Below are 25,765 nucleotides of genomic sequence, written 5' to 3'. Positions count from 1 at the left end.
TAACCTCTTGGGTTTGAATACCAGGAGGACTTGGGCAGAATTGGAAATTTTCTTTTAAAAATACATCTTGTTAACTCGACAAAAAAAGAAAGCTGGAGTGGCTACATTACCATCAGAGAAAGTACACTTTAGAGCAAAAAAATATTACCAGGAGAAAAAGAGATTTTATAAAGTGGATGATTTATAAAATAGATCATTTCATAATGAGAAAATACTTTTCACAATCAATTTCATTAAGGATAAATTAATCTAAATAACAGAACAAAATCCCGAAGCCAAGAGCACACTGTACACACTGTATGTTAGTTAACTTGACAATAAATTATATTAAAAAAATAATAGAACAATTACAAATGCAAAAAATAGTTTATGCAACTAACAGCAGAGTTCAAAATACATGAGGCAAACCTGATAGAACAAGTAGAATTAGAAGAATCCATAATTATAGTTGGAGAGTTCAATACTCCTCTCAATAATCGGGTAAGTAGACAAAAAACATATTCTAAATCCCCTAGGATTTAGAAGATTTGAACAATAGTATCAACCAATTTGATGTGATTGATATTTGTAGAACATTTCACCCAACAATTGTATCAATACACATTCATCTTAAATGCACATCGAATATTTACCAAGGCAGACTGTATTATGAGTCACAGAATAAGTCTCAGTAAATTGAAAATGATTCAAATTATGCAAAGTATTTTAACTGGATTATTAAATAATGGAATTGAATTAGAAATCAGTAACAGAAAGATGTCTGGAAAATTCCTCAATTTTTGGAGACAACATAATACACTTACATATAAACCACGAGTCAAAGAAAAAAATCTATGGGGAAATTAGAAAGTATTTTGAAATGAAGGAAAATGAAAACATAATATATTAAACATATTAAACATTAATATTAAACATATTAAATATATTAAAACGTGTGAGATGTAGTTAAAGCAGTACTGAGTTACAAAAGAAGAAACATCTGTAATCAGTGATCTCGGTTTCCAAGTTAAAAAACTAGTAAATTAAAAAAAAACTTTAAAAATTAAAAAAAAAAAAGCAAAAGAAAGGAAATAAACCTAAGAGAAGAAATCAGTAAATAGGAAACAAACAATAAATATAATCTTTGAAAGCAAAAGATGGCTTTGGGATTTGAGATCAGTAAAGTTGATAAGCCTCTCTCCAGAATGATCAGGAAAAAAGAACGAGGATACAAATTACCAACTTCAGAAATGAGAAATTCTTCTACAGGAATTAAAAAGAAAATAAAGGTATATTTTTAACAGATTTACATTAACAAATCCAACAACGTTGATATTTTCACCACCACCGAAGTTCACTCCAGTAGAAATATTAAATATTTGTTGAATAAGGGAATGTTAGCTATTATTAAGGACAGGGCGCCGAGTCCAGGCTTTAGAGATCAATAAGGCATTTCAGCCCCAAGCTGCTTTCATTTCACTGGAGGGAGGAAAATAACCAAAACTTAATACAGATCAGTGCAAAAGAGTGAGGGAAAGCTGGGTCAGGAAAAGCTCCTCTCGGGCGGAGTCATCCAGCTGAGAAACGAAGGACCCGTAAAAAGTGCTTCACTTTTTAAAAAGTGCACAGGAGTCGTTGTGCATTAGCGCGAACGCGGCCCAGAGCCGAACTCCGCGGCCCAGAGCCGAACTCCGCGGCCCGGCCACCGCCGACTGCCTGATCCCTCTTGTCTCAGGGCAGGCCTAGCCAGCCCTTCCACATTCGCGCTCGCAGCTGCTGAACAGGCACCTCCGTCCTAACCCAGACAGCATTTGTGCGCCTGCGCACTCAAGCAAAGCACTTGCTGGGGCGGGCGGGGAGGCTGCCGGAAGTGTGACCTTTCGCTCCCTGCTCGCTGTTCCCATCCGGGTCGCGACAGTCTTCCGGGTGTTTCTGACAGGGCTTTCTACGCCGCTTTTTCGGTGACTTTTTGGTCTTCCGCTTCTTGCCACCGCCCCGAACCTCCCACACCCTTGCTGGCCCTGCCTTTTCTTGTGTCGCTCCTCCCCGGCCGCCGAGCCCGGGGTTTAGGTTGCGATCCGGATCCGGAGCCAGGCCTAGCTTTTACGCGGGCCGCTACCTGCTTTGGCTGCGGCGAAAGCGACAACCGAGCGCGCCGGGCTCTCGCTGCTCCGGCCTTGGAGCTCCTGGGCGGGCAGTACCAGTAGGCCCTGCTTAGCCCTTCCCCGAGGAGACCTGTGAGTTAGGGGGCTTCGGAAAGGGACGCAATGGTATAGGCCCAGGTCGGGGGCGGGGCTCGGGGAACTTTTCCTCAAACCGCACTGTTATGTTTGCGTGGGAAGTTCCGGCGATCTTTCTTAGACGTCCCAGACGTATGGGCGGCCCCAAGGCTGCTGCACTTTCTGAAGAATCTTAGGACCGCTTACTTTTTCCACTCGTTTCCTTTCCTCGCGCCCCGTTCTCAGTCTAGGAGCCAAAGAGGAAGACCGTGTTGGGACCCCTGCATGGAGTTTCAGAGGGTGGTGAAAAAATAAGGTAAACATCTGGATTAAGTATTTAAAATGTAAGGCTTTTAGTTAAAGGGGCCTCAGTTCTTCACTTTCCAGGGAAGTGCTCAGGCTAGGACTCTGTCAGATTGTTGTACCCTTCATTTCCCGGTCAGCCTTTGTAGATAGACTCGTCATCTGTCTAGGCCAGAGAGCACGATGGGGTTTATGTGTCTCACAATTTCTTGATTATCCATATATCGTCTGTTCTCTCCTTCAGCTCTTTGTTTAAATCAGCTCTTTGTTTAAAATAGGAGTTACGTACTTAGATTGCGGATACCAATAGGGTGAGCCGAAAAGAAACAGAGAAACTAAAACTCAGGCGAAATGGGAACTTGTTGACGGATATGTGGTACGTGATTTTGTGAGGGAAGATCATAACTGAACACTAAATCTGTGTTTTGTATTACAGGTAACATACTCTTCTTGTAAATTCTGTCTTGGACGGTTTATTACCACAAGGCTTTTAATATGTACAGCGAAGAGGCTCACAATATTTAGCCAGTGGTAGTAACATTATTTTGTTGGTGTGATGGCCCCAATTATGTCTGGTCTGGAAATGCTCTTTCATACAGGCTTTAGGTGGAACAGGCCATTTATCAGTCGTTTAAGAAATGGCCATTTCAAACCACATGACAAGATTTTTTTCTTTTAGCTCTGGGTTGGTATCTAATTCCTAATCAAAAGGAATGTCCTTTTCAAAACTCGCAAGTAGTTTTGACAGTGGGTGAGCAGGATATAGGATTTGGACTTTTTGCGTTGTGGAGAAAAAAAGTGAGTTTAGGAGGTCAAAGGCATTTGGACAAAGTGGACAGATAACTTGATTTAGTTGCCATAGTTCTGGCTTTTGGTTTTTATACTGGGGAGATTCTGCTTTCCAGGGAATCCTGATTATGGAAGGAATTATGTAACCTTGAAAGTTCTCTAATTGGTTGGAGAAGAGTCAAATTCAGGACAGAAATTCCAGGTTGTGAGTTACAGGACCAAATACCATATCAGTAGGAATTACTTTGTAAACCACTCCTGTACACCCTTGTCTCCTGTATGATTATTTACAAATAAACGTATATAATTTCCCATTGTGTCAACCTTAGTCAAGAAGCAACTTTAAGATTCTTGCCTTAAGAACCATGCAACGGTTTTAAAACACTTCTTCAGAAGTTCCTATATCATCCTATTTTATTGTCACGAGCATTGAGAAGCCAATAACTTTAAAGCTAAGGAAAATAAGATACCAGCAATAATCTGGATTTTCTTTCTTTATTGTAGAATTTCTTATCCTTGCTATCACAGTTGATGTGGAATCGTGTTTTATGTAGATCATCAAATAGACTTACTGAAGGAGACTTTCATTCAGAATATAAAGAAAAAGATACAAAATTTTGTGGTGGTCTCCTTAATTCTATGGTAATAGGTGTGTCGGATTTTATACTCTAAAGCTCTATATTCTGTTTAAAAAATGATTCCTCATATCGTTTTTGATGGATGATTATTTTTGGATTATTTATATTATTTATCTTCATCAAAATCAGTGTTGAAATGTATTAGAAAAATATTAGAAGGAGGAATTGAAATTCATGCCTTTTGGTTTACTTCCTGATTTCTAGATGGTCATGCGGGATGCCCATGTTGGGGAGCAGTGAATGCCATTGGTTACATTCCCTAGGAATGATCTGACTGTGAGGGCTGGCCTTGTTGAAGCCATACTTCAGGGCCAAGATTCATACTGAGGAGAACCTGACAGATACTTTGTTTTGGAGGAACTCCAAAAGCTTCAGTTGCTTATCTGGGAATTTGGGATAGGCTAACTAGATACCTGCTTTAGGTAAACTTTTGGCTCTGAAATCACTGTAAGCTTTTAAGCCTTGGATAATTTGGTCATTAGCTTTGTAGAGTACTTGTGGGCCACAAGACATCTTTTGACTTGTTCTTGTTTTGGATCTTATCATGTCATGGCATAGAAATAAGGTGAGGTCTAGACTATTTTGTCATTTTGGGTTTTCAAGTCTTAATGCATGTATATGGGGCTTTATTTGGGTCCAGAGGAAAAACATAAGCATATTTATGTAAACAAAGTGTCTAGAATTTTAACTATTAATTGATTTAAATAAATCCGAAAATAGAACATTTTAATTTTAGCTTTCTGAATACAAATTCCTTCCCTTGTTTGATCAGTAGCATCTGTATTCCAAGAAAATGAAATATCAAGCAAAATTCATTTAATGAATTATATTTAATGTTATTTTCTCATGAATCTTATGAATAGGAGTTATGTTTTGTGGGAGTTTGGGTTAGGGAAACAGAATAAAGAAAGCCAAGAAAGAAAAGAGCATGAACCCAGACAAAGGCTAGAACATGGCTTTAGTTGCTAGTCTTGAATCTGGCATTCTGTGATTATTACATGTACTTTTAATAAAGGATTGTCCAGAATCCTGCTTGGTTCAAGATATTTTCCATTTCCTTTGAGCAGTGAAAATCAGGGAGTACAGTTTAGCAGTTATGATAGGAATGATTAAAAAAAAAAAGTATCCTGTAATGAGATACAGACCTGCTGAAGGGAGTTGATGAACTCTTGTTTTCTGGAGGTAGCACCTTGTCTCTGGTTCAGATGAGAGAGTCGGGCACTTGGGATGAGATCTGATGGGACCCCACGACTCTTATTCACAATCCATTATAAATCTTGGCCTAGTGAATCTCATTCATTATCTGTGTACATCCTTGGAACTTTAGTCTTGCAAAATTGAAAAAAAGCAAGGAACAAAGTGTGTATGAGTGATTTATTAGTTTCTTCACAGATCTTTCTCTTTTTCTATCCTGTTTTTTCCACCAGTTTTTCCAACCATCTGGTCTCAATACCCAGAGGCAGCTATTATTTCTTTTAGATGCTTAAGTGTTATTTTCCTCTCTTATTCTTCAAAAACTTCTATGGCTTGTTTTTAAAATTGACATCTACTGAAAATTAGAATTCAGCACCTTAATGTAGCCTCCCTTATCATTAAATTGTACTGTATATTAACATGTAAATATATATAGCATATTTTAATAATATACGTAATCTTTAAATAAATATATGAAATAGATATGTAATATGTTACAATTTTGTTTAGATTGATATCTTTAATGTTTGTGTTATTGTGAGAACCAAATAGATAATGATTATATATCCTTTTTTATATGACTTTTTGAGTGTGTGTGTGTGTGTTTAGGTAATTTCTTTTTAACTTGCTACTTTTTTGTTTGTGTGATTATTTTTGCTCCTCTCTGTGGTCAAATACATCAGGTAAACTGCCGGTAAAGTTCTAAGTTTTTTTCTCCTTGGGTCTCTTCTTGAAACCCTTCATCCTCTTGCTCTAATTTAAGCTGGTAGCTTTCCTTCACCACTGTTCTGGGGAATTACTTTGTCTCTGCCCTACAGCAGGTCTCCCTTTTCCTAGATCCCAGGTTTTTTGTTTTGTTATTTTTTTGATACGTGACATGTCTGAACATGTTTTTATTCTCCCTTGCAGTGATAGTATGGCTCGGTATAGAATTATAGCTTGAGAGCATTTCCTGCAGAGACTTGAAGGCACTAACTTCATTGTCTTGTAGTTTCCTCTGTTGCTATTGAGGATTTTAAAGTCATTTTGATTGTCAGCTCTTTATTTATAACATTTTCCTCTTCTGAAATATAAGTTTCTTTTTCCTTATGTTCTGAAATCTTACCATAATATACCTTGGTACATACATTTTTTAAGGTGTGCTTTGTGCTCATTAGGTCCTTTAAATCTCAGGATTGGTTTTTTTCAGTCCTGGACATTTTATTGTTTTGTTTATTTGATAATTTCCTTCTGTGTGTTTTCTCTCTTCTACGGGAACTTCTGTTATGTTGGATGATGGACCATATAGTTTGATTCTCTTATATTTTTTTCTCTTATTGTTCTGCCTCCTTTCTGCCTTTACTAGTTTTTCCTTTTTATCCTAAGAGATTTCCTCAGTGTTCTTTTAACTTTCTACTCAGTGTTTCTGCTTTTAATTTTATAATTTCGAAGAGCCTTTTCTGCTTTTTAAACAGTATATTGTTTTCTGGTGTTTTTTTGCTTTAATTAATTAATTAATTAATTAATATATTTATTTTGCTCTTGGAATTGTTTTTGTTTATTCCTAGATCTTTTTTCTCTTATGGTGATCCTTGAATGTTTATTTTAAGTGAGAGTTTCTAGAAATCAAATTGGAAGCTCTGTGTGCATGGGTGGGCAGTTTAGTAGTAGACTTTACCGTAGTTTGCTAGCAGGCTTAACTTTTTCTTCGTGGAAAACTGTTACTATATTATGGGTTCTCTGGTTACCATGTCATTTGGTTTCTTTCCCAGTACCATAAATGGGTTTTCTGATTGCCTGCATTGGGAGGGTGGGCTGGGGATCCTATTTTCACTTTGTTGATTTTACTTAATACTTGATTTGTTTGTTACTTTGCCCTCCTCTTTGTAAGTTTGTAGCCTTTGGGATCAGTCATTGCAAAGTATAAATCTCTCCTGCCTGGGTCAGTGAATGGTTCTGATTGCTTTGTACAATAGTTCCCCTGCTTATTCACACAGGAGACATACTAAGACCCCCAGGGAATGTCTAAAACTGTGGGTAGTACCGAACCCTATATATACTACGTTTTTTCCTGTATATACGTACCTTCGATAAAGCTTAGAAATTAAGTACAACAATTAATGATAAAATAGAACAATTATATTACTGTATACTGCAATAAAAGTTTTGTAAATGTTGTCTCTTGGAATATCTTAATTATATTGTATTCTGTGATGATGTAGATGATAACATACACATATGATAATATGAAGTGAGGTGAATGGTGTGTGTATTATGACATAGTGTTAGGCTACTATTGACCTGATGATATGTCAGGAGGAGGATCATCTGCTTCTGGGCCATGGTTGACCACAGATAACTGAAACCACAGAAAGTGAAATTGTGGGTAAGGGGGGACTGTTATGTATGTTTTCCCCATTGCTGTGGAACAGGCTCTCTTTTAAGTGACGTCCTTTATATAAATTATTTAGACTTTGAAGGAAATCTCAGAATTTTATAGGTATTAGGCAGTATGGATTCCTTCCTTTGTTTGAGTTGATCTGTAAGAAGATGTGTAAGATCTATATCCTAAGAATCAGGTTGTCATATTATGGTTTATACCTTTGAATAAATTCAACTGGGTATATATGTAAGAATCTGTATGGCTTCATTAAATGTCTGTCCTGAGTGGTGTCTTTTTTATTATCAAAGTATGTGGTGATAACTTGATTTCTGAAAGATCTGTTGATATTAGGTTAAACACATCAGAAATTAGAAACTTGCATTTTTTTTATTATTTGCATGATATTCTTAATCTAGATTTAAAATTCATTATTAACAAGTTTTTTGTTACCTGTAGTGGGACTTAAGAGATCTGGTAAAACTTTTGAAATAACTTTGTAAGTAAAATTCATAACTTGGTAAATAATTGTTTTAAATAATAGATATTAGTTATTACTGAGTTCAATATTTTCAAGATATAATAATTTGTCTTTTAAAACTATCCTAGGTAGAAGAATACATGTTCACTTTTAGTGAACAAGAGCATGTTCCCAAACTCAATTTTGGGTCGCCCGCCTTTCACCCCAAACCATCAACAACATAATAATTTCTTCGCCCTGTCACCAACTCTTTATTCACACCAGCAGCTTATAGATGCACAGTTCAACTTTCAGAATACAGAGTAAGTATGGTGTTATTTTGGCCCATATCATTTGTAAATTTTGTTTTCTAATTGAGGACATTTTTATATGTTTATATGTTTCATTTTTATATGAAATGTTTGAAGTTAAAAAAACTGTCATTGTTGGGGTGTTTGGGTGGCTCATTTGGTTGAGTAACCGGCTCTTGATATTGGCTCAGGTCATGATCCTATCGTGGGATTGAGTTGCTACGTTGGGCTCCATGCTGAGCATGGAGTCTGCTTAAGATTCTCTCTCTCTCCCTCTGTCCCCTACCCCACTCGTGCTCACTTGCGCTGTCTCTAAAACAATAATAAAAAAGGTCATTGTATTGTTTTTTCTGATCAGTGAAATATTTAGTTTTTTATGAAATTGCTTTTTTGTTTAAGGGAAAAATGTTTATTACTATTGTTCTTTATGTGTTTTTGGTAGTTTGTCAAGAGCGGTGTCATTACAGCAGTTGACATATGGAAATGTCAGTCCAATACAGACCTCAACTTCTCCGTTATTTCGAGGAAGGAAGTAAGTACTTCTTAATTATTTTAAAAGAAAAGTTTGCATTTCTCTGAACTGTAGCTGAGTGTTTCTTGTATTAAGATTGTGTGGACATTATGCCCTAAATTTTATTTTCTGAAACCTGTGAAGTCATTCCTGTGACAAAATTTTGAAACTTTTATATTAAATTTAAAAAATTTTAGGGATACTTTTGTTGATTTATTACTGCCATTGCAAATTTTAGATGGAATGAAGCCACATTTTTCAGAAGACTACTTTTAATTGAGATTTTAACTAAATTAGATTGTTTTCTGAATTAGTTTGCTGGGGCTGCCATATCAAAGTACAACTGATTGGGTGGCTTGCACAGAAATTTATTTTCTCACAATCCTGGAGGCTCGAAGTCCAAGATCAAGGTGTTGGCAGGTTTGTTTTCTTCTGAGACCTCCCTCCTTGGCATGTAGATGGCTGCCTTCTCTGTGTCCTACACAGGCATCTCTGTGTTTTCTGTGTCCTAATCTCTACTTCTAAGGACACTAGTCATATTGGATTAGGGCCTACTTTTAATGACGCCATTTTAAGTTCTTTAAAGGCTGGATGTTCAAAACAGTTAAATTTTGAGGTACTGCTCAACCATTAGAATTTTGAGGGGACACAGTTCAGCCCATAATATCTTCTTTCTAGTAAAATTCACTATTCAATTTATCTAAATCTTACACACCTAAGGTTCTGTAATAAATATTATTATAGTAAAAATTTCTGCATGTTTAAAGCTTTCTATAGAGAAGTCAGAGTCAACTAATTTTAACCAATTAGAAGAAATTGATGTACCACAAAGTAATTATAATAGAATTTTAGAGATGATTATTAAAATAAGGTTTGGCAGTATTTGCAAGATATAGCTGTTGAATGCCTATATAAACATTCCATAAATTTATGTCCGATTAAAAATAACACTAGCTAAGAATTATTGATCATTCATGTAGTAGCGTTGTTCTGTGGAGTTTACAAATGATTTAAGTTTCACAAAACTTTATGAGATGAGTACTGTTATCCCTCTTCTGTTGAGGAAGATGAAACAGAGGTTAAGCAACTAGTTATTCAGGTAGAAGCACACTTAGGATTTGAACCCAGGTAGTCTGGCTCTAGATCTTGTGCTTCAGAGCACTGTGAGTTGTTCTTCAAAGTTATCATTGTGGAAGGCTTTATAATGATGCCAAAAGTATTGGCTTTAATTGAGATTTTAATTTTTTTGAAATTGCCTGGATAGCCAGTTTGTGAATCACAAATGAAAACAAATTCCATTGGCTCATAGTTGTACTTTAAAAACTAAAATTGACATTCTCAAGAGAAGCAGCGTATAAAGCTAAATCACTTTTATGTTAGCAGATATTAAATATACTCTTAGGTTTTTAGTACTGTACACTTTTACTTGTGAATAGGAGTTCTACTTATTTTTGGGGTCAAGGAGAGAGGAGTTGGTGTAATCCTACTGGGGTATTACATTAAAAAACCTTCGGATGGCCGTGACCCGTAGAATTTGAGAGCTTTAAAGTAATTGGATCATTTCCCATGGCCGAAAGTATTGTCTGTATGAACAAACTTAATATATCATTGAAGTAAATTTCTTTTTTTAGACAAATAATTATTTTCATTCTGGCTTTTATTTTGAAAAATTTTATGCCTCCAGAAAAATTTAAAGAATAGTACAATGAACATCTGTATGCTGTTTACCTAGGTTCATTAAAGTTTTGATTCATTTGATTTTTTTTGCCTCTTTCTCTTTATTCCTACTTTTTTTTTTCCTGAACCATGATGAAAAATTGTAGACATCATTTCACTGTACATCAGTGCATTCCTGCTAAGAACAGGGATCTTTTCCTATATAACCAAAATACATTAGTCATGCCCAAGAAATTTAACATTAATACAATACTGTTATCTGAAATGCAGTTAGTTTTCATATTTCTTTAGTTGTTCAGTGTCTTTATAGCTTTTTAATATGATCTTTTCAACTGATGAACCGGAATATAGGTGGACTTAAAGACCCTTTTTAACTATGTAGCACTCAGTTCACTTAATTTTATTCTCATTCTTTAGAATTTGGGTTTTATTGTCAGTGTTTCTATGAATGGAAGTTTTCCTCCAAAGTTTTAACTGCTGAGATAAAATATTGGGATAGTTCTGCAGGAGACTAACCCTGATATATATAGCGTATAGGTTTAAAAATATATACATATATATTCTATAAATTATATATATGCATATATATACATACATATGTATGTACATATATACACACACCCACATACGTACAAACACATTGTCAATATGCATTTTTCCTAAGGTGTTTTTCTAAGGCTTCTCTTGTGCTCAAAATGAATATTTTAAGATTCATATAGAACTAATAATGTGGCCTTGCTGAAAGAGTCAATATTGGCATTTGTTATTTTTATAGTTTTAATTGTTTTCTGTCATTAGAAAGTTATATCTTTAATTACTAAGGTATATTGCTTGTTTTCAGGAGATTAAGCGATGAAAAAAACCTTCCTCTTGACGGTAAACGGCAGCGTTTCCATTCACCCCACCAAGAGCCAACTCTAGTTAACCACATAGTGCCTTTATCAGGTGAAAGAAGATACTCAATGCCGCCATTGTTTCATACACACTATGTACCAGATATAGTCAGATGTGTTCCACCTTTTCGAGAAATACCATTTTTAGAACCTAGAGAAATCACACTGCCTGAGGCCAAAGATAAGGTAATAATAATATAGATTTTAGTTTTACCTTTTGGAAAGTTGATATAAATAATGTATTAAAAACATCAGAAATATCTAATGTTTTGGATTAAATAGAATGTGTCTTTTTTTGCACTGTTTAAACTGTTCAACCTAGTTTTCTGTCTAAATTTGATTTTTTGATTTTTGTTAGCTTTTCTTTTATGGAAGTGTAGCTTTCATATCAGGAAATCAGATTTTCTCTGATTCATAAAAATCTGGATTAGAACTCAAAACATTTGATTTCTTAGTTTAGAGAACTCTACTGTTACTTATTTTTATTTTAGAGAAACACATTTTCATATGGTTATTATAAATGTCAAAAAGCATTTCCTTTTGGGAGGTTTGTGTTTGTCATGAAGTTTTTGAATGTCAAAAATAGCGAATCCAGGAGTCATGGAGAAATTGATACAATCAGAGTGATATGATGCAGAAAGATCTATCAGAAACATTTGTAAAAAGCATTTCCAATAAATGAAATAAAGCTGTTTAATAATTCTTGGAAAATGACATTATCAGCATTGGGGAACAATGAGTTATTTAACACTAATATTAGAAGCATATTTGCCCCCTACCCCCAAATAATTTTAGGTAATTTAGAAGAGTTTACAATGTAAATATCTGTGTTCTCTTGGCTTGTCTGTGGATTACATTTTGCTGTTTTTACATTTTCAAAGCTGCTCCACTTTTAAGAAATACTGACATCTGTAGGCTAAGGAGAATGATCCTGAAGGGAGTATAGTGACTTTGTTTTACTCATCTGTGGGTTCCTGGCAACCAGCATAGGTCTAGAATGTTGTAAATGTATAGAAAATGTTGGATCAAAAAAGGAGCACTTGGTTCATTCTTTAGTTGTGCTGCTTTTTATTCCGTCATCATTCTTTCATTGTATCATAAAATTCACTCTTTTTAAGTATACAGTTCAGTTTTTAGTATATTCACACAGTTGTACAGTGATCACCACTCTCTAATTCTAGTATGCTTTCATCGTCCCCGGACGAAACATGTACCCAGTACCAGTCCCTTCCCCATCCCTGACCTTCCTCTCCCTTACCACCTGCCCCCCTTGGTTGCCACCAGTTGATTTTTTTATCTCTATGGATTTGCTTATTCTAGACATTCATATAAGTGGAATCATACATTATGTGGTCTTGCTTTTTTAACTTAGTGTATTTTCAAGGTTCATCCATGTCATAGAATGTGTCAGTTCTTTGTCTCTTTTTATAACTGAATAATACTCTGCTGTATGGATACACGATTGTATTTTGTTTATGCATTCATCATTTGCTCAGCTTTGGGGCTGTTTCTTCTCTTTGGCTATTCTGAATAATGCTGCTATGAAAATCTGTGTACAGGTTTGTATGGACATGTTTCTATTTCTTTTGGGTGTATGCCTAGTAGTGAAATTGGTGGGTTAGGTGCTAATTCTATGTATACCTTTTTGAGAGCTGCCAGTGTTTTCTAAAGTGGCTGCACCATTTTACATTCTCACCACCAATGTATGAGTGTTCCAATTTATCTCCATCCTTGTCAACACTTGTTATTGTCTGACTTTTTGATTATAGCCATCCTAGTTGGTAAGAAATGGTATCTCATTGTGATTTTGATTTGCATTTCTCTAATAACTAATGATGTTGGTCATCTTTTCATTTGTGTATTCAGATCTTTTGCCCATTTTTTAATTGGAGTATTTATTTTTTATTGTTGAGTTGTAAGAGTTCTTTGTATATTTTGAATACTAGACCATTATATATGATTTCCAAGTATATTCTCCCATTCCTGATTTGTATTTTTCCTTTCTTGATGGTGTCCTTTGAAGCACAAAAGCTTTTCATTTTAACCAAGTCCAATTTATCTTTTTCTTTGGTTGCTTGAGCTTTTGGTGTCGTATATAAAACCATTGCCTGATCCAAGGTCTCAAAGATTAATGTCTATGTGCTATTCTAAGAGTTTTATAGTTTTAGCTCTTAGATTTAGGTCTTTGGTCCATTTTGAGTTTTAATATGATATGAAGTAGGGGTCCAACTTCATTCTTTTGCTGTTAGTCCAGTTGTCCCAGCACTATTTATTAAATAGATTCTGTCATTCTTCTGTTAATATGAAGTAGAAAAGCAATTAGGTAAAACGAGTGGGAGGGAGGATGAGGCAAAGTAAAATGGGAAAAGACTAACTTGAGAAGTTTTGGTACTGTTTCTCTCCTCTCTCCATTCTTTGTCCTTTCTTTGCTTTCTCATTTTAAAGAAACTCTTACAATGCTATAATGTAAAAGCCTATGGTATAAATCAAATCTGACAAATTCTTTTAGTGAATATATAAGAATCTTTTACTATGAGTTTTTAATTATGTATACAGACTCATTTTCTATGGAATTTATAAATATTGAAGCTTTCTATCTTTTTGTATGTATTTATATAGTCATAATAGGTAACTATTGGAACTAACTAAATAACTGCTAGTTCTGCATGTGGACGAGGTATATGTTGAGTGTCAGTAAATTTAATAACATAATTTACATTAGTCAGTATATATCATTTAGTGAAGTATGGTTCCATATCAGTAACTTTTTCTGTGTGTAGTAGCATGGAAAAAGATCTCTTATATCTCATGTTTTTGGAGTAAGCATTTGTTTCAGAAAGGTAAAAAAGATATATTTTGTTAAGCAAATTTTTTTGAGTGCTACTCTCTACCTGCCTAGTTGTGGGAGAAAGAAGGCAAGCAATTAGTTTTGTGTTCATCCTTTAAGAGAACACTTTTAAAGAAAACTAACACTTATTGATGCTTTTTCTAGGCATTCATATGTTATATCATTTAGTCTTTTCAACAACCCCATGACATGGATATTATCCTAATCTTACTGAGGCTCAGAAAGCTAAATAACTTGTTCAAGGTCACAGCTAGTAACTGACACAACCAAGATTTGACCTTTGTCTCTAATAATACAAAGAGGAGGAATTTAAGATGTTTAAAATCAGGGGTAGGGAGATGACATTCTTAGAATTGACTATAACACCAGGTGATCTGTGAAAGTAATAGCTAGTATTTAGTGGCTTTCTTTGCCAGCAGTGTGCTCAATGGTTTCTATCATTTACCTCTGTTTATCTCTGCTACAGTATGAAGTGAATGGGAAGTCCAGTGTGAAAAAAATGGAGTAGTGGTTTGGGGTCTTGAGTGCCCAGTGGAATGCCATTGAAGGTTTTTGAGTAGAGAAATAGCACAGATTGACATTTTGGGGAAGATGGTTCTTGTGGTATAGTGGAGTTGAGCTTGGAATAAGGAGGGCCTGGAAGATGGGTGATTACCTTTAAAGCTATTAAATTCATTTGATGAGAGGCATGGAAGCTTTCAATTATGGCATATGGTAGTGGGAAAGATGTGAAAGACCACGCATAAGGAAAATTGGTAGAATGTGTGGAATCACTGAATATAGGGGAGAGAGGGGGAGGCTTTGATGTCTCCACTGCTTTGATTTTGGACTACTAACAGAGATAAGAAACCTAGATGTGAGGCGTATAAATTAGTTGAGGAACCAGTCATTTGTTTTGTTTGATTTTTTTTAAATGTTTATTTTTGAGAGAGAGTGACCGAGCACAAGTGGGGGAGGAGCGGGGGGGGGGGGGGGGGGGGACACAGAATCTGAAGCAGGCTCCAAGATCCGAGCTGTCAGCACAGAGCTCAATGTGGGACTTAAACCCATGATCTGCGAGATCATGACCTGAGCTGAATTTGGACACTTAACGGACTGATCCACCCAGGTGCTCCACAAGAATTTTTGGAAGTATGGGAATATCTGTAATTTTTGGGAAACTTCATCTTCTGCAGATTACACACTAAGAATATAGGTCTATGGAAAAATAGGACTGGAGCATATTATTTGAAATCTAAACATTTTTGTAACCAGAATGCTATCAAGAGTAATAATTGATACCTTGGGAAATAACTTGGTCATACCAGATAGGCGGCTTAGTATGACTGGATGCTGCTGCAGGGGATATTAAAAATATACAAAATAGAGTTGAGATATTGGCTTGTGGAGGGCACTGAGACAAGGCAGTTAAAAGTGGAGCTCTGAGTCAGTGAGGCTGCTACAAGTAGACACAGAAGGAAATATACCAGCAAAGAGCTGTTTGAGGCTGGGGAGATGTTTTATTGAGTGGGAACCCTCAATATAGTAGGAACGCAAACAAACAGGTGGGGGCTTATTTTTAGTTGTGTTAGATCCATAAGGACTCTTACCTGTGCAACAGCCAAACTCAGGGATTCTTTTTCTTTCTCATGAAGGTTATGATTCTGAGACTTCACTGTATGAATTTGAGTAAAGGTAGATGTAAGGAAGTTATTGTAGTGTTCTGTTCTAGGTGAAAGGGAATTATACCTTGAATTATGAAGTGCTTGTAGAGCACTTCACATTAGGAAGAGAAATTGATGGATTTAAGCTTTATTTGGGAATTCGAATTTATAGGATTTGGTGATGGATTATATTAGGTCATCCAGGCCTACTTTCACAAGGAGTGTCTTGTTCATTTTAGAATGTCTAACACTCCTGGCTTTCAACTCACTAGATACCACTAATCCCATTATGAGAAACAAAAAAGTCTACAGACATTGCCGTCTCACCTTGGGGTAGAATTGCTCCTGGTTGAGAACCACTGAATTAGATAGAGAAGAAGATACTGAGAATTTCAGGCTTCTACATGGATTCATGGTGGTATCATTGACTGAGATGGAACAAAATGGAAGAGTAGCAATATTTATGTGTGTGTGTGTGTGCTTAGTAGGGATTGGAGGATAAACAGGAGCCTCATCAATTCTGTGGACATTTGTCTTTAATGTGTATTTGAAACATCACATTATTTATTAAAGATGATAGTTTAATATTATAGATCTGGAATTCAGAGGAAAGGTATTGACTAGAAATGTACATTTGGTAATCATTGGCATATAGATGGTAATTGAAACCAAGAGTGTGGATGTGATTGTTCAGGGAGAGAAGAGAGCCTGGATTCAAGACTGAAAGAGGTTGAGGAAAGGATGGGAAAACAGAAATGGAAATTAAAAATATATACAACTGTTTTGGGGAGTTTGGCTGTGAAGTGGAGGAGCTAAAGATTTGAAGTTGTAGCAAAGGATTTTTTAAATTTTTAAATTTTTATTTGAACCACATATAAATGTTTAGGGGAAAGATTTAGTGGAGAGAGGGGAAATTGACTATTCTGCCAGGAAAAGAACAATCATGAATAAGATTCCTCAGAAGATAGGAAGGGCATGGATCTTGCTTATGGGTGGAGTGATTGGCTTTAGGTAAGAGAAAAGCTTTCTGGAGCTGGAGGAAAGGAGGGGAGGATAGGTGTAAATAATAAGGAAGTTTGTAGATATGATATGGAGACATTAATGTGGAGTTCCCATAGTTGAGTGGCTTCTTCCTGTTTTCTTTATGAATTATTATGCAAGGGCGTCTGTTAAGAGTGAGGAGAATGAAGTGGGATATCCAGGGTTTGAGAATAGTGGAGAGGGTTTGAAATAAAATTGACTGAGGGCAGTAAATCAAGCTGTGACCAGAGAAATAAAATAGAGAAAGACCAGTTGCTGGCTGGTGTTAGACGATTCGCTTAAGATTGGTAATAATGAATTTATTATAATAATAATGAGTCATCAACTGGTTCAGTTAGCTCCAAGGAGAGGTTTTGTTAGTTAGTTTTAATTACTTTGAAAATTCATATTCTGTGTTTTGAGACCTGAAGATTTAAGTTTTTGAAAATGAATACCCTTTGAGTTCACATTTTTCCTCCATTTTAAAATCTCTTGTCAGTTTTTTTCAAGTTGCTATATTAACAGAATTCTTTAAAATATCTGAATTACCTTTCTGAATTAACATTTATTTCACTCTAGCTTTTAGGTGAATATATGGTTGCCTGGACAAAAAAGAGGCTGTAGAGGAATCAAGAGTTAACCAAGCTCCTGAATTCTGTTATAACTGTTCTTTGGAAATTCTGATTAGTTTGAAGATACTATGTGAGTTGAAGTAATTGATTTTGAATTTTTAGTTGAGATGAGGTTAGGCTGAGGTTTTCTTGGTACTGATTATAAAATAAAAAAGATGATTGTGAATTAATTATTCAGGGTATCTTTTATAATGTTTAATTTTGGAAAGGAGAAAATATGGTGGATCCTCTTGGCACCCTTGGAGGAACAGTTTAGGGACAGTTATCTTACAGATCTCTTAGAGGCTCCATGTTTAAAAAAAATTTTTTTTTTAAATTTCAGTATTTCACTTTGTTTAGAAACATTAAAAAAGGGGATAAAGTATTTGTAAAGTGTTGGCTCACTGAATTTTAAATACACTTGGCCACTGAACAACACAGTGGTTAGGGGTGCTAGCCTCCTACACTGTCGAAATCCTTGTATAACTTTTGACACCACCAAAACTTCACTGCTAATAGCCTGTTGACTGGAAGCCTTACCAATAACATAAACAGTCAGTTAACATACATTTTGTATGTTGAATGTATCATATACTGTATTCTTAAAATAGGATGGAGAAAAAATGTTGAAATCGTAGGGAAGAGAAAATACATTTATAGTACTATACTGTATTTATCGAAAAAAATCTGAGTATAAGGATACCTGTGCAGTTCAAACCTGTGTTATTCAAAGGTCAACTGTAGTTAAAATGCGTGTATGCCCACAACTCCTGCTAATCTTTTATTTCAGCTTTTTTGAGATATGATTGACAAATAAAAATTGTATATATTTAAGGTGTAACTATAATGTCTGTAAATTGTGATTTACCATAATCAACCTAATATCCATCACCTCCCATAGTTACCACACTTTTTTTGTGGTGAGAACAACTAAGATACAGTCTATTAGCAAATTTCAAGTATATAATACATGATTATTAAAAAAATTTTTTTAAGTGTTTGCTTTTGAGAGAGAGAGAGAAAGACTGAGTTTGAGCGGGGAAGAGGCAGAGAGAGAGGGAGACACAGAACTCGATGTGAGCTCCAGGTTCTGTGCTGTTAGCACAGAGCCCAACGTGGGGCTCGAACTCACAAACTGTGAGATCATAACCTGAGCCGAAGTCAGATACTTAACTGACTGAGCCACCCAGTCGCCCGCACAATACATTATTATTAATTAAAGTCACCATATTATAAATTATGTCTCTAGAACTTAATCATCTTATAACTGGAAGTTTGTATGCTTTCATCAACATCACCCCATTTCCTCCATACCCCCAGCTCCTGATAATCACTGTTCTACTCTCTGCTTATTAATTTGACTTTTTTAGATTTCGCATAAAAGAGATCATTCAGTGTTTTCTTTTTATGTTTAGTTTATTTCATTTACTATATTGTCTTCCAGGTTTATCCATGTTGCAAATGGCAGAATTTCCTTCTTTTTTAAGGCCAAATGATATTCCATGGTGTATGTATGTGTGTGTGTATGTATACGTATGTGTGTATGTATGTTTATATACCACATTTTCTTTATCCATTCGTCGGTTGACATTTGGGTTGTTTTCTTATCTTGGCTACTGTTTAATGCTACAGTGAACATGGAAGTGCAGATATCTCTTTGAGATACTGGTTTTATTTCCTTTGAATGTATACCCAGAAGTGGAATTGCTGGATCATATGGTAGTTCCATTTTTTAATTTTTTAAAGTTTATTTATTTATTTTTAAGAGAGAGTGAGTGCTAGTGGGGGAGAAGCGCAGAGAGAGAGAATCCCAAGCAGGCTCTGCATGCTGTCAGCGCAGAGCCTAACACAGGGCCATGAACCCACAAGTTGTGAGGTCATGACCTGAGCCAAAACCAAGAGCCAGACTCCCAACCAGCTGAGCCACCCGGGTGCCCCATATTTTTAATTTTTTGAGGAGTCTCCATACTGCTTTCCAGTGTGGTTATACCAATTTACATTCTCACAGACAGTATGTGTTTCCTTTCCTCTTCATCCTTGCTGACACTTGTTACCTTTGACTTTGATAATGGTCTTTTAACAAGTGTGAGAGGATATCTCATTGTGGCTTTGATTTGCATCTCCCTGATGATTAGTAATGTTGAACATCTTTTCATGTATCTGTTGACATTTGTGTGTCATTGGAAAATGTTTGTTCAGGTCCTTTGCCCATTTTTAAATTGGATTATTGATTAATTGATTGCTATTGAGTCATAGGAGTTTCTTTATATTTTGGATATTAACCCCTTATTTGGTGTATCATTTGCAAATAATTTTCTCCCATTCTGTAGATTGCTTTTTCATTTTGTTGACTGTTTCTTTTGCTGTGCAAAAACTTCTTAGTTTGATGTAGTCCCACTTGATTTTAGCTTTAGTTACCTGTGATTTTGGTGTCAAGTCCAAAAAATCATTGCAAGACCGTTGTCAGGGAGCTTTTTTACACTCTTCTTTGCTAAGGAGTTTTACTGTTTCAGATCTTACAGTTAAATCTTTAATCCATTTTGACTTGGCTTTTGTGTATGGTGTAAGATAGTGGTCCATTTTCATTCTTTTGCACGTAGATATCCAGTTTGCCCAGCATTGTTGAAGACTACCCTTTTTCCATTGTGAAGTCTTGGTACCTTTGTTCAAGGTACCAGATAGGTTTATTTCTGTGCTCTCTAGTGTGGTCTGTGTGTCTGTTTTTTATGCCAGTACCATAGTATTTTGATTACTATAGCTTTGTAATATAATTTGAAATCAGGAAGTGTGATGCTTCCAGCTTTTTTGTTCTTGCTCAAGATTGTTGTAGCTATTCTGGGTCATTTGGGTTCCATAGGAATTTTACCAATGTCTTTTCTATTTCTGTGAAAAATGCCATTTGAGTTTTGATAGGGATTGCATTAAATCTATAGATCATTTTGGGTACTGTGAACTTCTTAGCAATTTTAATTCTTCCAATCTGCAAATATGGGATGTCTTTCTATTTATTTGTTGTCTTTGGTTTCTTTTGTCAATATTTTATAGTCTTCATTGTGAAGATCTTTTGCCTCCTTGGTTAAACTTATTCCTAGGGCCCTATCTTTGTATTGTATGTGTCAGAAAAGTTTTGAAAGCTACTGAGATGTAAATTTATGTAGAAAATCTAGGCCAGGACTCAGCAGAAGAGGTCCTCAAGTGAAAACTTGTTTTATTTTGTTATTTCCAAGTTCAGTAATAATATATGCCTAAAAGCAGTCAAACTTAAGGGAAAGAAATCAGTAATTCAGACTGCCTAATCATTGTGCCAGTCGATAAATTAAGAAGACTACATTTTGTCCACACACAAAAACATAGTAATTTAACCTGCTAACAAGGAGTGTGTTATTTTTGACATGACATTTTCCTGATTCTATTTTATTTTAGTTAATTTTAAGAGAAAGGGAATTCAGCATCAGTAATGAATTTAAACTTTTATTACTTATCTAACTTTATTCAGTAATTAATACCAACTTTTTCTTTTTTGTTTTAAAGTTTATTTTTTGAGAGAGAAGGAAAGAGCCCGTTTGTGTGCACATGCACGTGTGCACGAGTGTGAGAGGAACAGAGAGAGAGAGAGAAAATCTCAAGCAGGGTGACCCCCTGTGTGGGGTTCAGTCTTAAGAACTGTGAGATCATGCCCAGAGCCAAAACCAACAGTTGGAAACTTGAGCCACCCAGCTGTCCCAGTACTGTATTGTAAGATTATGGCAGTCCTTGTGTCTGAGGGGAGAGAGCCTGAGAGAGCTTGAGAAATTGCCTGTTTTGTTGAAATGTTTATGAACTAATAACTAATGTTTTCTGTACCATACTTTATTTCCCTTGCCTTGATAGCTCATTACCGACTTGTGCTTGTTGTTTCAAATAGCAATTATGTTTAGTCAAAAGCCTGTCACCATTTTCATATATTATAGTATGTGGTCAGGTCTTGGTAATCCCAGCTGGTAGTTTTTTTTGCTTTCTTTTACCTGGGGACCCAGTGAACAGGGGCAGATATAGAAGCTGCTGAGGATGACATTAGGCTTTATTTATTGACACACTTAAAATTTTTTCTGAATCCCAATCTATACTTGTCCTTGATGGCTTGTGTTGACCTAAGACAGTGATAACTTGTAATTTGTTTGAGCCTGACTTTGAGGACGGGTTATAGTATTTTTTTAGGAAAAATGAACATTTATATTTGGAAGAAACAATAATATTTTAAACTATGTATATAAATCTTTTTACAGTTTTGAACATATATAACATTTACTTATAGTAAAAAATAGATATCTTTTACTATTATTATTACTTTGAAGTTAAAGCAGTAGATCTTGGCAGGCAGCCTAAACGGGTAGTATTGTAGAGATTTAAATAACTTTAAGAATAGGGGGGCCTGGGTGGCTCAGTTGGTTAAGCGGCCGACTTAAGCCTAGGTCATGATCTCGCTGTTCCCGAGTTACAGCCCCACGTTGGGCTCTGTGCTGACAGCTCAGATCTTGGATCCTGTTTCAGATTCCCTGCCCTCTCTCTGTCCCTACCCCACTCACGCTCTCTCTCAAAAATAAATAAACATTAAAAAAATTTAAATAACTGTAAAGAATAATCTATTTTACGGATACTTTGTTGTAATTATTTTTTTAAACGATAAGGAAACAAAAGCAATTATTATATTTTTGAAGTTTGTTTTGAGAGAGAGAGAGAGAGAGAGACAGTGTGAGTGGGGGGAGTGGCAGCGATAGAGGGAGAGAGAGAATCCTAAGCAGGCTCCACACTGCCCGCACAAAGCCCTATGTGGAGCTTGAACTCATAAAACCACGAGATCATGACCTGAGCCGAGACCAAGAGTCAGACTCTTAACTCACTGAGCCACTCAGGTGCCTGAGTGAAGCAAAAGCAATTAAAGAAAGTTCCTGAAGTGCCATTATTAATAGTCACCTTGGTGTTACATATATGATCTGAATATTTGATGCTTGATATTCATCAGCTGAGGAGAATTCATATCCTACCTCCCTCCCTGCTCCCCTGAATTATTGAACCGTCTTCTGAAATATTTCTCTAAATTTAAGTAGAAGTCTTACTTTAGCATATATGTGTATTAATTTTGAGTTTTGTCGCATTTTTACTCTATATTCTGTATGGTGTTTGTTCTAAGATACAAAAACATAATTTGATAATGAGAATCCCTAAGTAAATAATTAGATAGTAAGGAAAATTCTTTTGTATAGAAACCTATTAGATCTCCATTATAACAGTACTTGAAAGAGAAGAAATGTTTCCATGAGTGTAAAAAAGGGAAGGGAGCTAGTATATAGTATTATATTTTTCATATAATCATAAATTTTTTCATATGTGAATGTTTCTATATGAACACGATCATTCAGATGAAAGAATTTTTATATATAAAATTTCATTTGAGCATTGTTATAAAGAAATTTGTAACTTTTTGTTATCCAACAAATGTAATTATATGTAGGATAGTACCTGCTATCAGTTCTAGGATTGTGTTGATCTGCCTAACTGATTCTGTAGATCAGGGGATTGGCAAAACTTTTCTATAAGGGCCAAATAGTAAATATTTTAGACGTGTGGGCTATGTGGGGCCTCTGTTAAATTTTTTTTCTTTCTTTTTGAAGCAATCCTTAAAAAATGTAAAAATTATTTTATGTTACTGGCCTGTAAAACAGTTCAGAGACGGTTATTTGGCTTACAGGTTATAGTTTGCCAATCCTACAGATGAATTAAATTTAATCATTCAAGTGTCATTTAAAATTTTAGGGGCGCCGGGGTGCCTCAGTCGGTTAAGCGTCCAACTTTGGCTCAGGTCATGGACTCACATGAACTCGCGGTTTGTGAGTTCGAGCCCTGCATCAGGCCCCGTGCTGACAGCTTGGAGCTCAGAGCCCGGAGCCTGCCTCTCTCTCTACCCTTCCCCTGCTCATGCTCTATCTCTCTCTGTCTCTCAAAAATAAATAAATGTTAAAAAAAAATTAAAAAATATTTATATTAACCACTTTACTGGAAACCTTTTTCAAATCTTTTATAAACTTGGATGCTTTTTATTATGGAAAATATCAAATACGTACAAAAATAGAATATGGTATCACAGATCCTTATATCACCAAACTTTAAAAACTACCAACATACTGCCAGTTTTATTTCATCTATACCTCTCTCCCTCATTAGTTTGAGTCATTATATAATGACATAATATTCACAAATATTTTCAATATTTTTTGTTATCTTTTTTATCCTTTTGCCAATGCCATACTATCTTGTAAGTCTTGAAGGCAGGTAATGCAGATCCTCCAAATTTTGTCTTCTTCTTTGTGTGTGTGTGTATTCTTGTTTTTTTGCCTTTCAAATAAAATTTAAAGTTATTTTCTTAGTTTCTAGAAACAAGCCTGCTAGGTCTGGTCTTGTCTCTTTTCTTTTCTTTTCTTTTCTTTCTTTCTTTCTTTCTTTCTTTCTTTCTTTCTTTCTTTCTTTCTTTCTTTCTTTCTTTCTTTCTTTTATTTACTTTTGAGTGACAGAGAGAGAATATGAGCAGGGGAAGGGCAGAGAGAAGGACACAGACTCTGAAGCAGGCTCCAGGGTCTGAGCTGTCAGCACAGAGCCTGATGCGAGGCTGGAACTCACTGGCTGGGAGATAATGACCTGAGCCGAAGTTGGACACTTAACCGACTGAGCCACCCAGGTGCCCCCCCCCCCGCCTTTTTTTAATGTTTATTTACTTATTTTGAGAGAGAGAGAGACAGAGGGTGTCAACAGAGGAGGGACAGAGAGAGAGTCACCCAAAGCAGGCTCCAGGCCCCGATGCAGGGCTTGAACCCACAAACCATGAGATCATGACCTGAGCTGAAGTCAGACACTCACCCAACTGAGCCACCTGGCCTCCCATCTTTTCTTTTCTTTTCTTTTGATTGTACTGACTGTATAGATTAATTTCAGGAGAATTAACGTCTTACTAGTAGTTACTTGATCCATGGGCATGGTATAGCTCTCCATTTGTTTAGGCTTTTAATTTCTTACATCAATATTTGGTAATTTAAATGTACAAGTTTTATATATCTTTTGGTAAATATATTTGTAAATATTTCTTGTTTTTTGCGGTTATTGATGTTTTTTAAATGCAGATTTCCGATTGTTTTTTGTTAGTACCAATATATATACTAGTATAGTACTATACTAGTAACCTTAGAAACTTAAAACATGAGAAAAAATGCCTTGGCTTGATATATTATGTTAAAAATTCCATTAATCTTGTGGACATGTCTTTGTGGTGTGCTTTATTATCTGTAGGAGTGTTACTCTCTTCTGTTTTCTTTTTAAAACTTTGTATGGGAATTGACCAGAATCCTCTTTAGGCATCATTTCTTCAAATTTTTTTTCTTGCCTCTCATTCACACCTCCTCCCTTTCTGAGATTCCAGTTTTCTGTTAATTTGTATTTAACAAATACAAATACAACTGAGGGGTCTTTTCCTGTACCATTTTTATGAGGGTTGGGCAGGCTAGCTTTCCTGGGTTTATGGCTTTAGGACTTGTCTTCTGTTGTTATGTAGTATTTAAGAAATATATTTTCTGAGACCTTTTCTCTCCTTTTATATAGAGTAGGATTTTTCACCCTCTGCAATATTGGCATTTTTGAGTTAGATGACCTTTGCTGTGAGGGATCAACCTATTCAGAGTAAGATGTTTAGTGGCATTCTGGCCTCTATCTATTAGATACCAGTGATGAACCAATGGCACCTCTCTTCCCCCCAGTTATGGTAACTAAAAATGTTGCTAGGCATTGTCAAATGTCCCTGTGGAGTCAGAATCATCGTAATGCTACACTGTCTTTTCTTTGCATCTAATGGCTCTTTACTGTTTATTTTAGATTTCTCCTCCTTCCAGTTTCTTGCTTTGTTTTAGAAAGGAGCTTTCACTTTTTTTTTTTTTTTTTTTGAGATTTCTGATATTTCTTTGATCCTCTTACATTTATCTGTGGACTCTTGCATATAGCCTGTGAAACTCTCCCCCAGTTTTGATTGCTGTTCCACTCGGAATTGGATTCCTTAATTTGAGGAAGGGAGCAGGAAGTAGTACCTATGGGCAGTTTGATTTCTGGATGGTCTGGCTTTGGGACTGTCCAAAATTTTTTTTTCCTTTTTTTCTTCGTATTTCTGATACCATGTAGGTCTTGGTACTATTGGTATTTGGTCCCCTCTGCTCATATTTTGGGGTCCATGAGTAATACATAGTCATTGTATTGTATTTGTTCACCATGTTTTATTTTGATTTGGTTTGGTTT

The 25,765-nt window shown here is 35.7% G+C and overlaps 1 protein-coding gene across 2 annotated transcripts in view; it reads left to right on the top strand.

Annotated features, from left to right (window-relative positions):
- The first annotated feature begins 2,225 nt into the window (after nucleotides 1–2,225).
- The window catches only part of TENT2 (terminal nucleotidyltransferase 2), a 71,113-nt gene continuing 47,573 nt past the window's right edge, over nucleotides 2,226–25,765 (top strand). For both annotated transcript variants that reach the window (XM_019462909.2, XM_019462905.2), the window contains exons 1-4: nucleotides 2,226–2,514; nucleotides 8,091–8,264; nucleotides 8,695–8,784; nucleotides 11,282–11,519. In XM_019462909.2, coding sequence (XP_019318454.1) covers nucleotides 8,128–8,264; nucleotides 8,695–8,784; nucleotides 11,282–11,519 — 465 coding nt within the window. In that variant the 5' untranslated portion in view covers nucleotides 2,226–2,514; nucleotides 8,091–8,127. The remainder of the gene's footprint in view (nucleotides 2,515–8,090; nucleotides 8,265–8,694; nucleotides 8,785–11,281; nucleotides 11,520–25,765) is intronic.

Source organism: Panthera pardus, unplaced genomic scaffold (assembly GCF_024362965.1).
Source record: "Panthera pardus isolate Hobbes unplaced genomic scaffold, ASM2436296v1 HiC_scaffold_2, whole genome shotgun sequence".
Lineage (NCBI taxonomy): Eukaryota > Metazoa > Chordata > Mammalia > Carnivora > Felidae > Panthera > Panthera pardus.
Note: the sequence above shows the minus strand (reverse complement) of the source record. Positions and strands in the feature narration are given on the sequence as shown.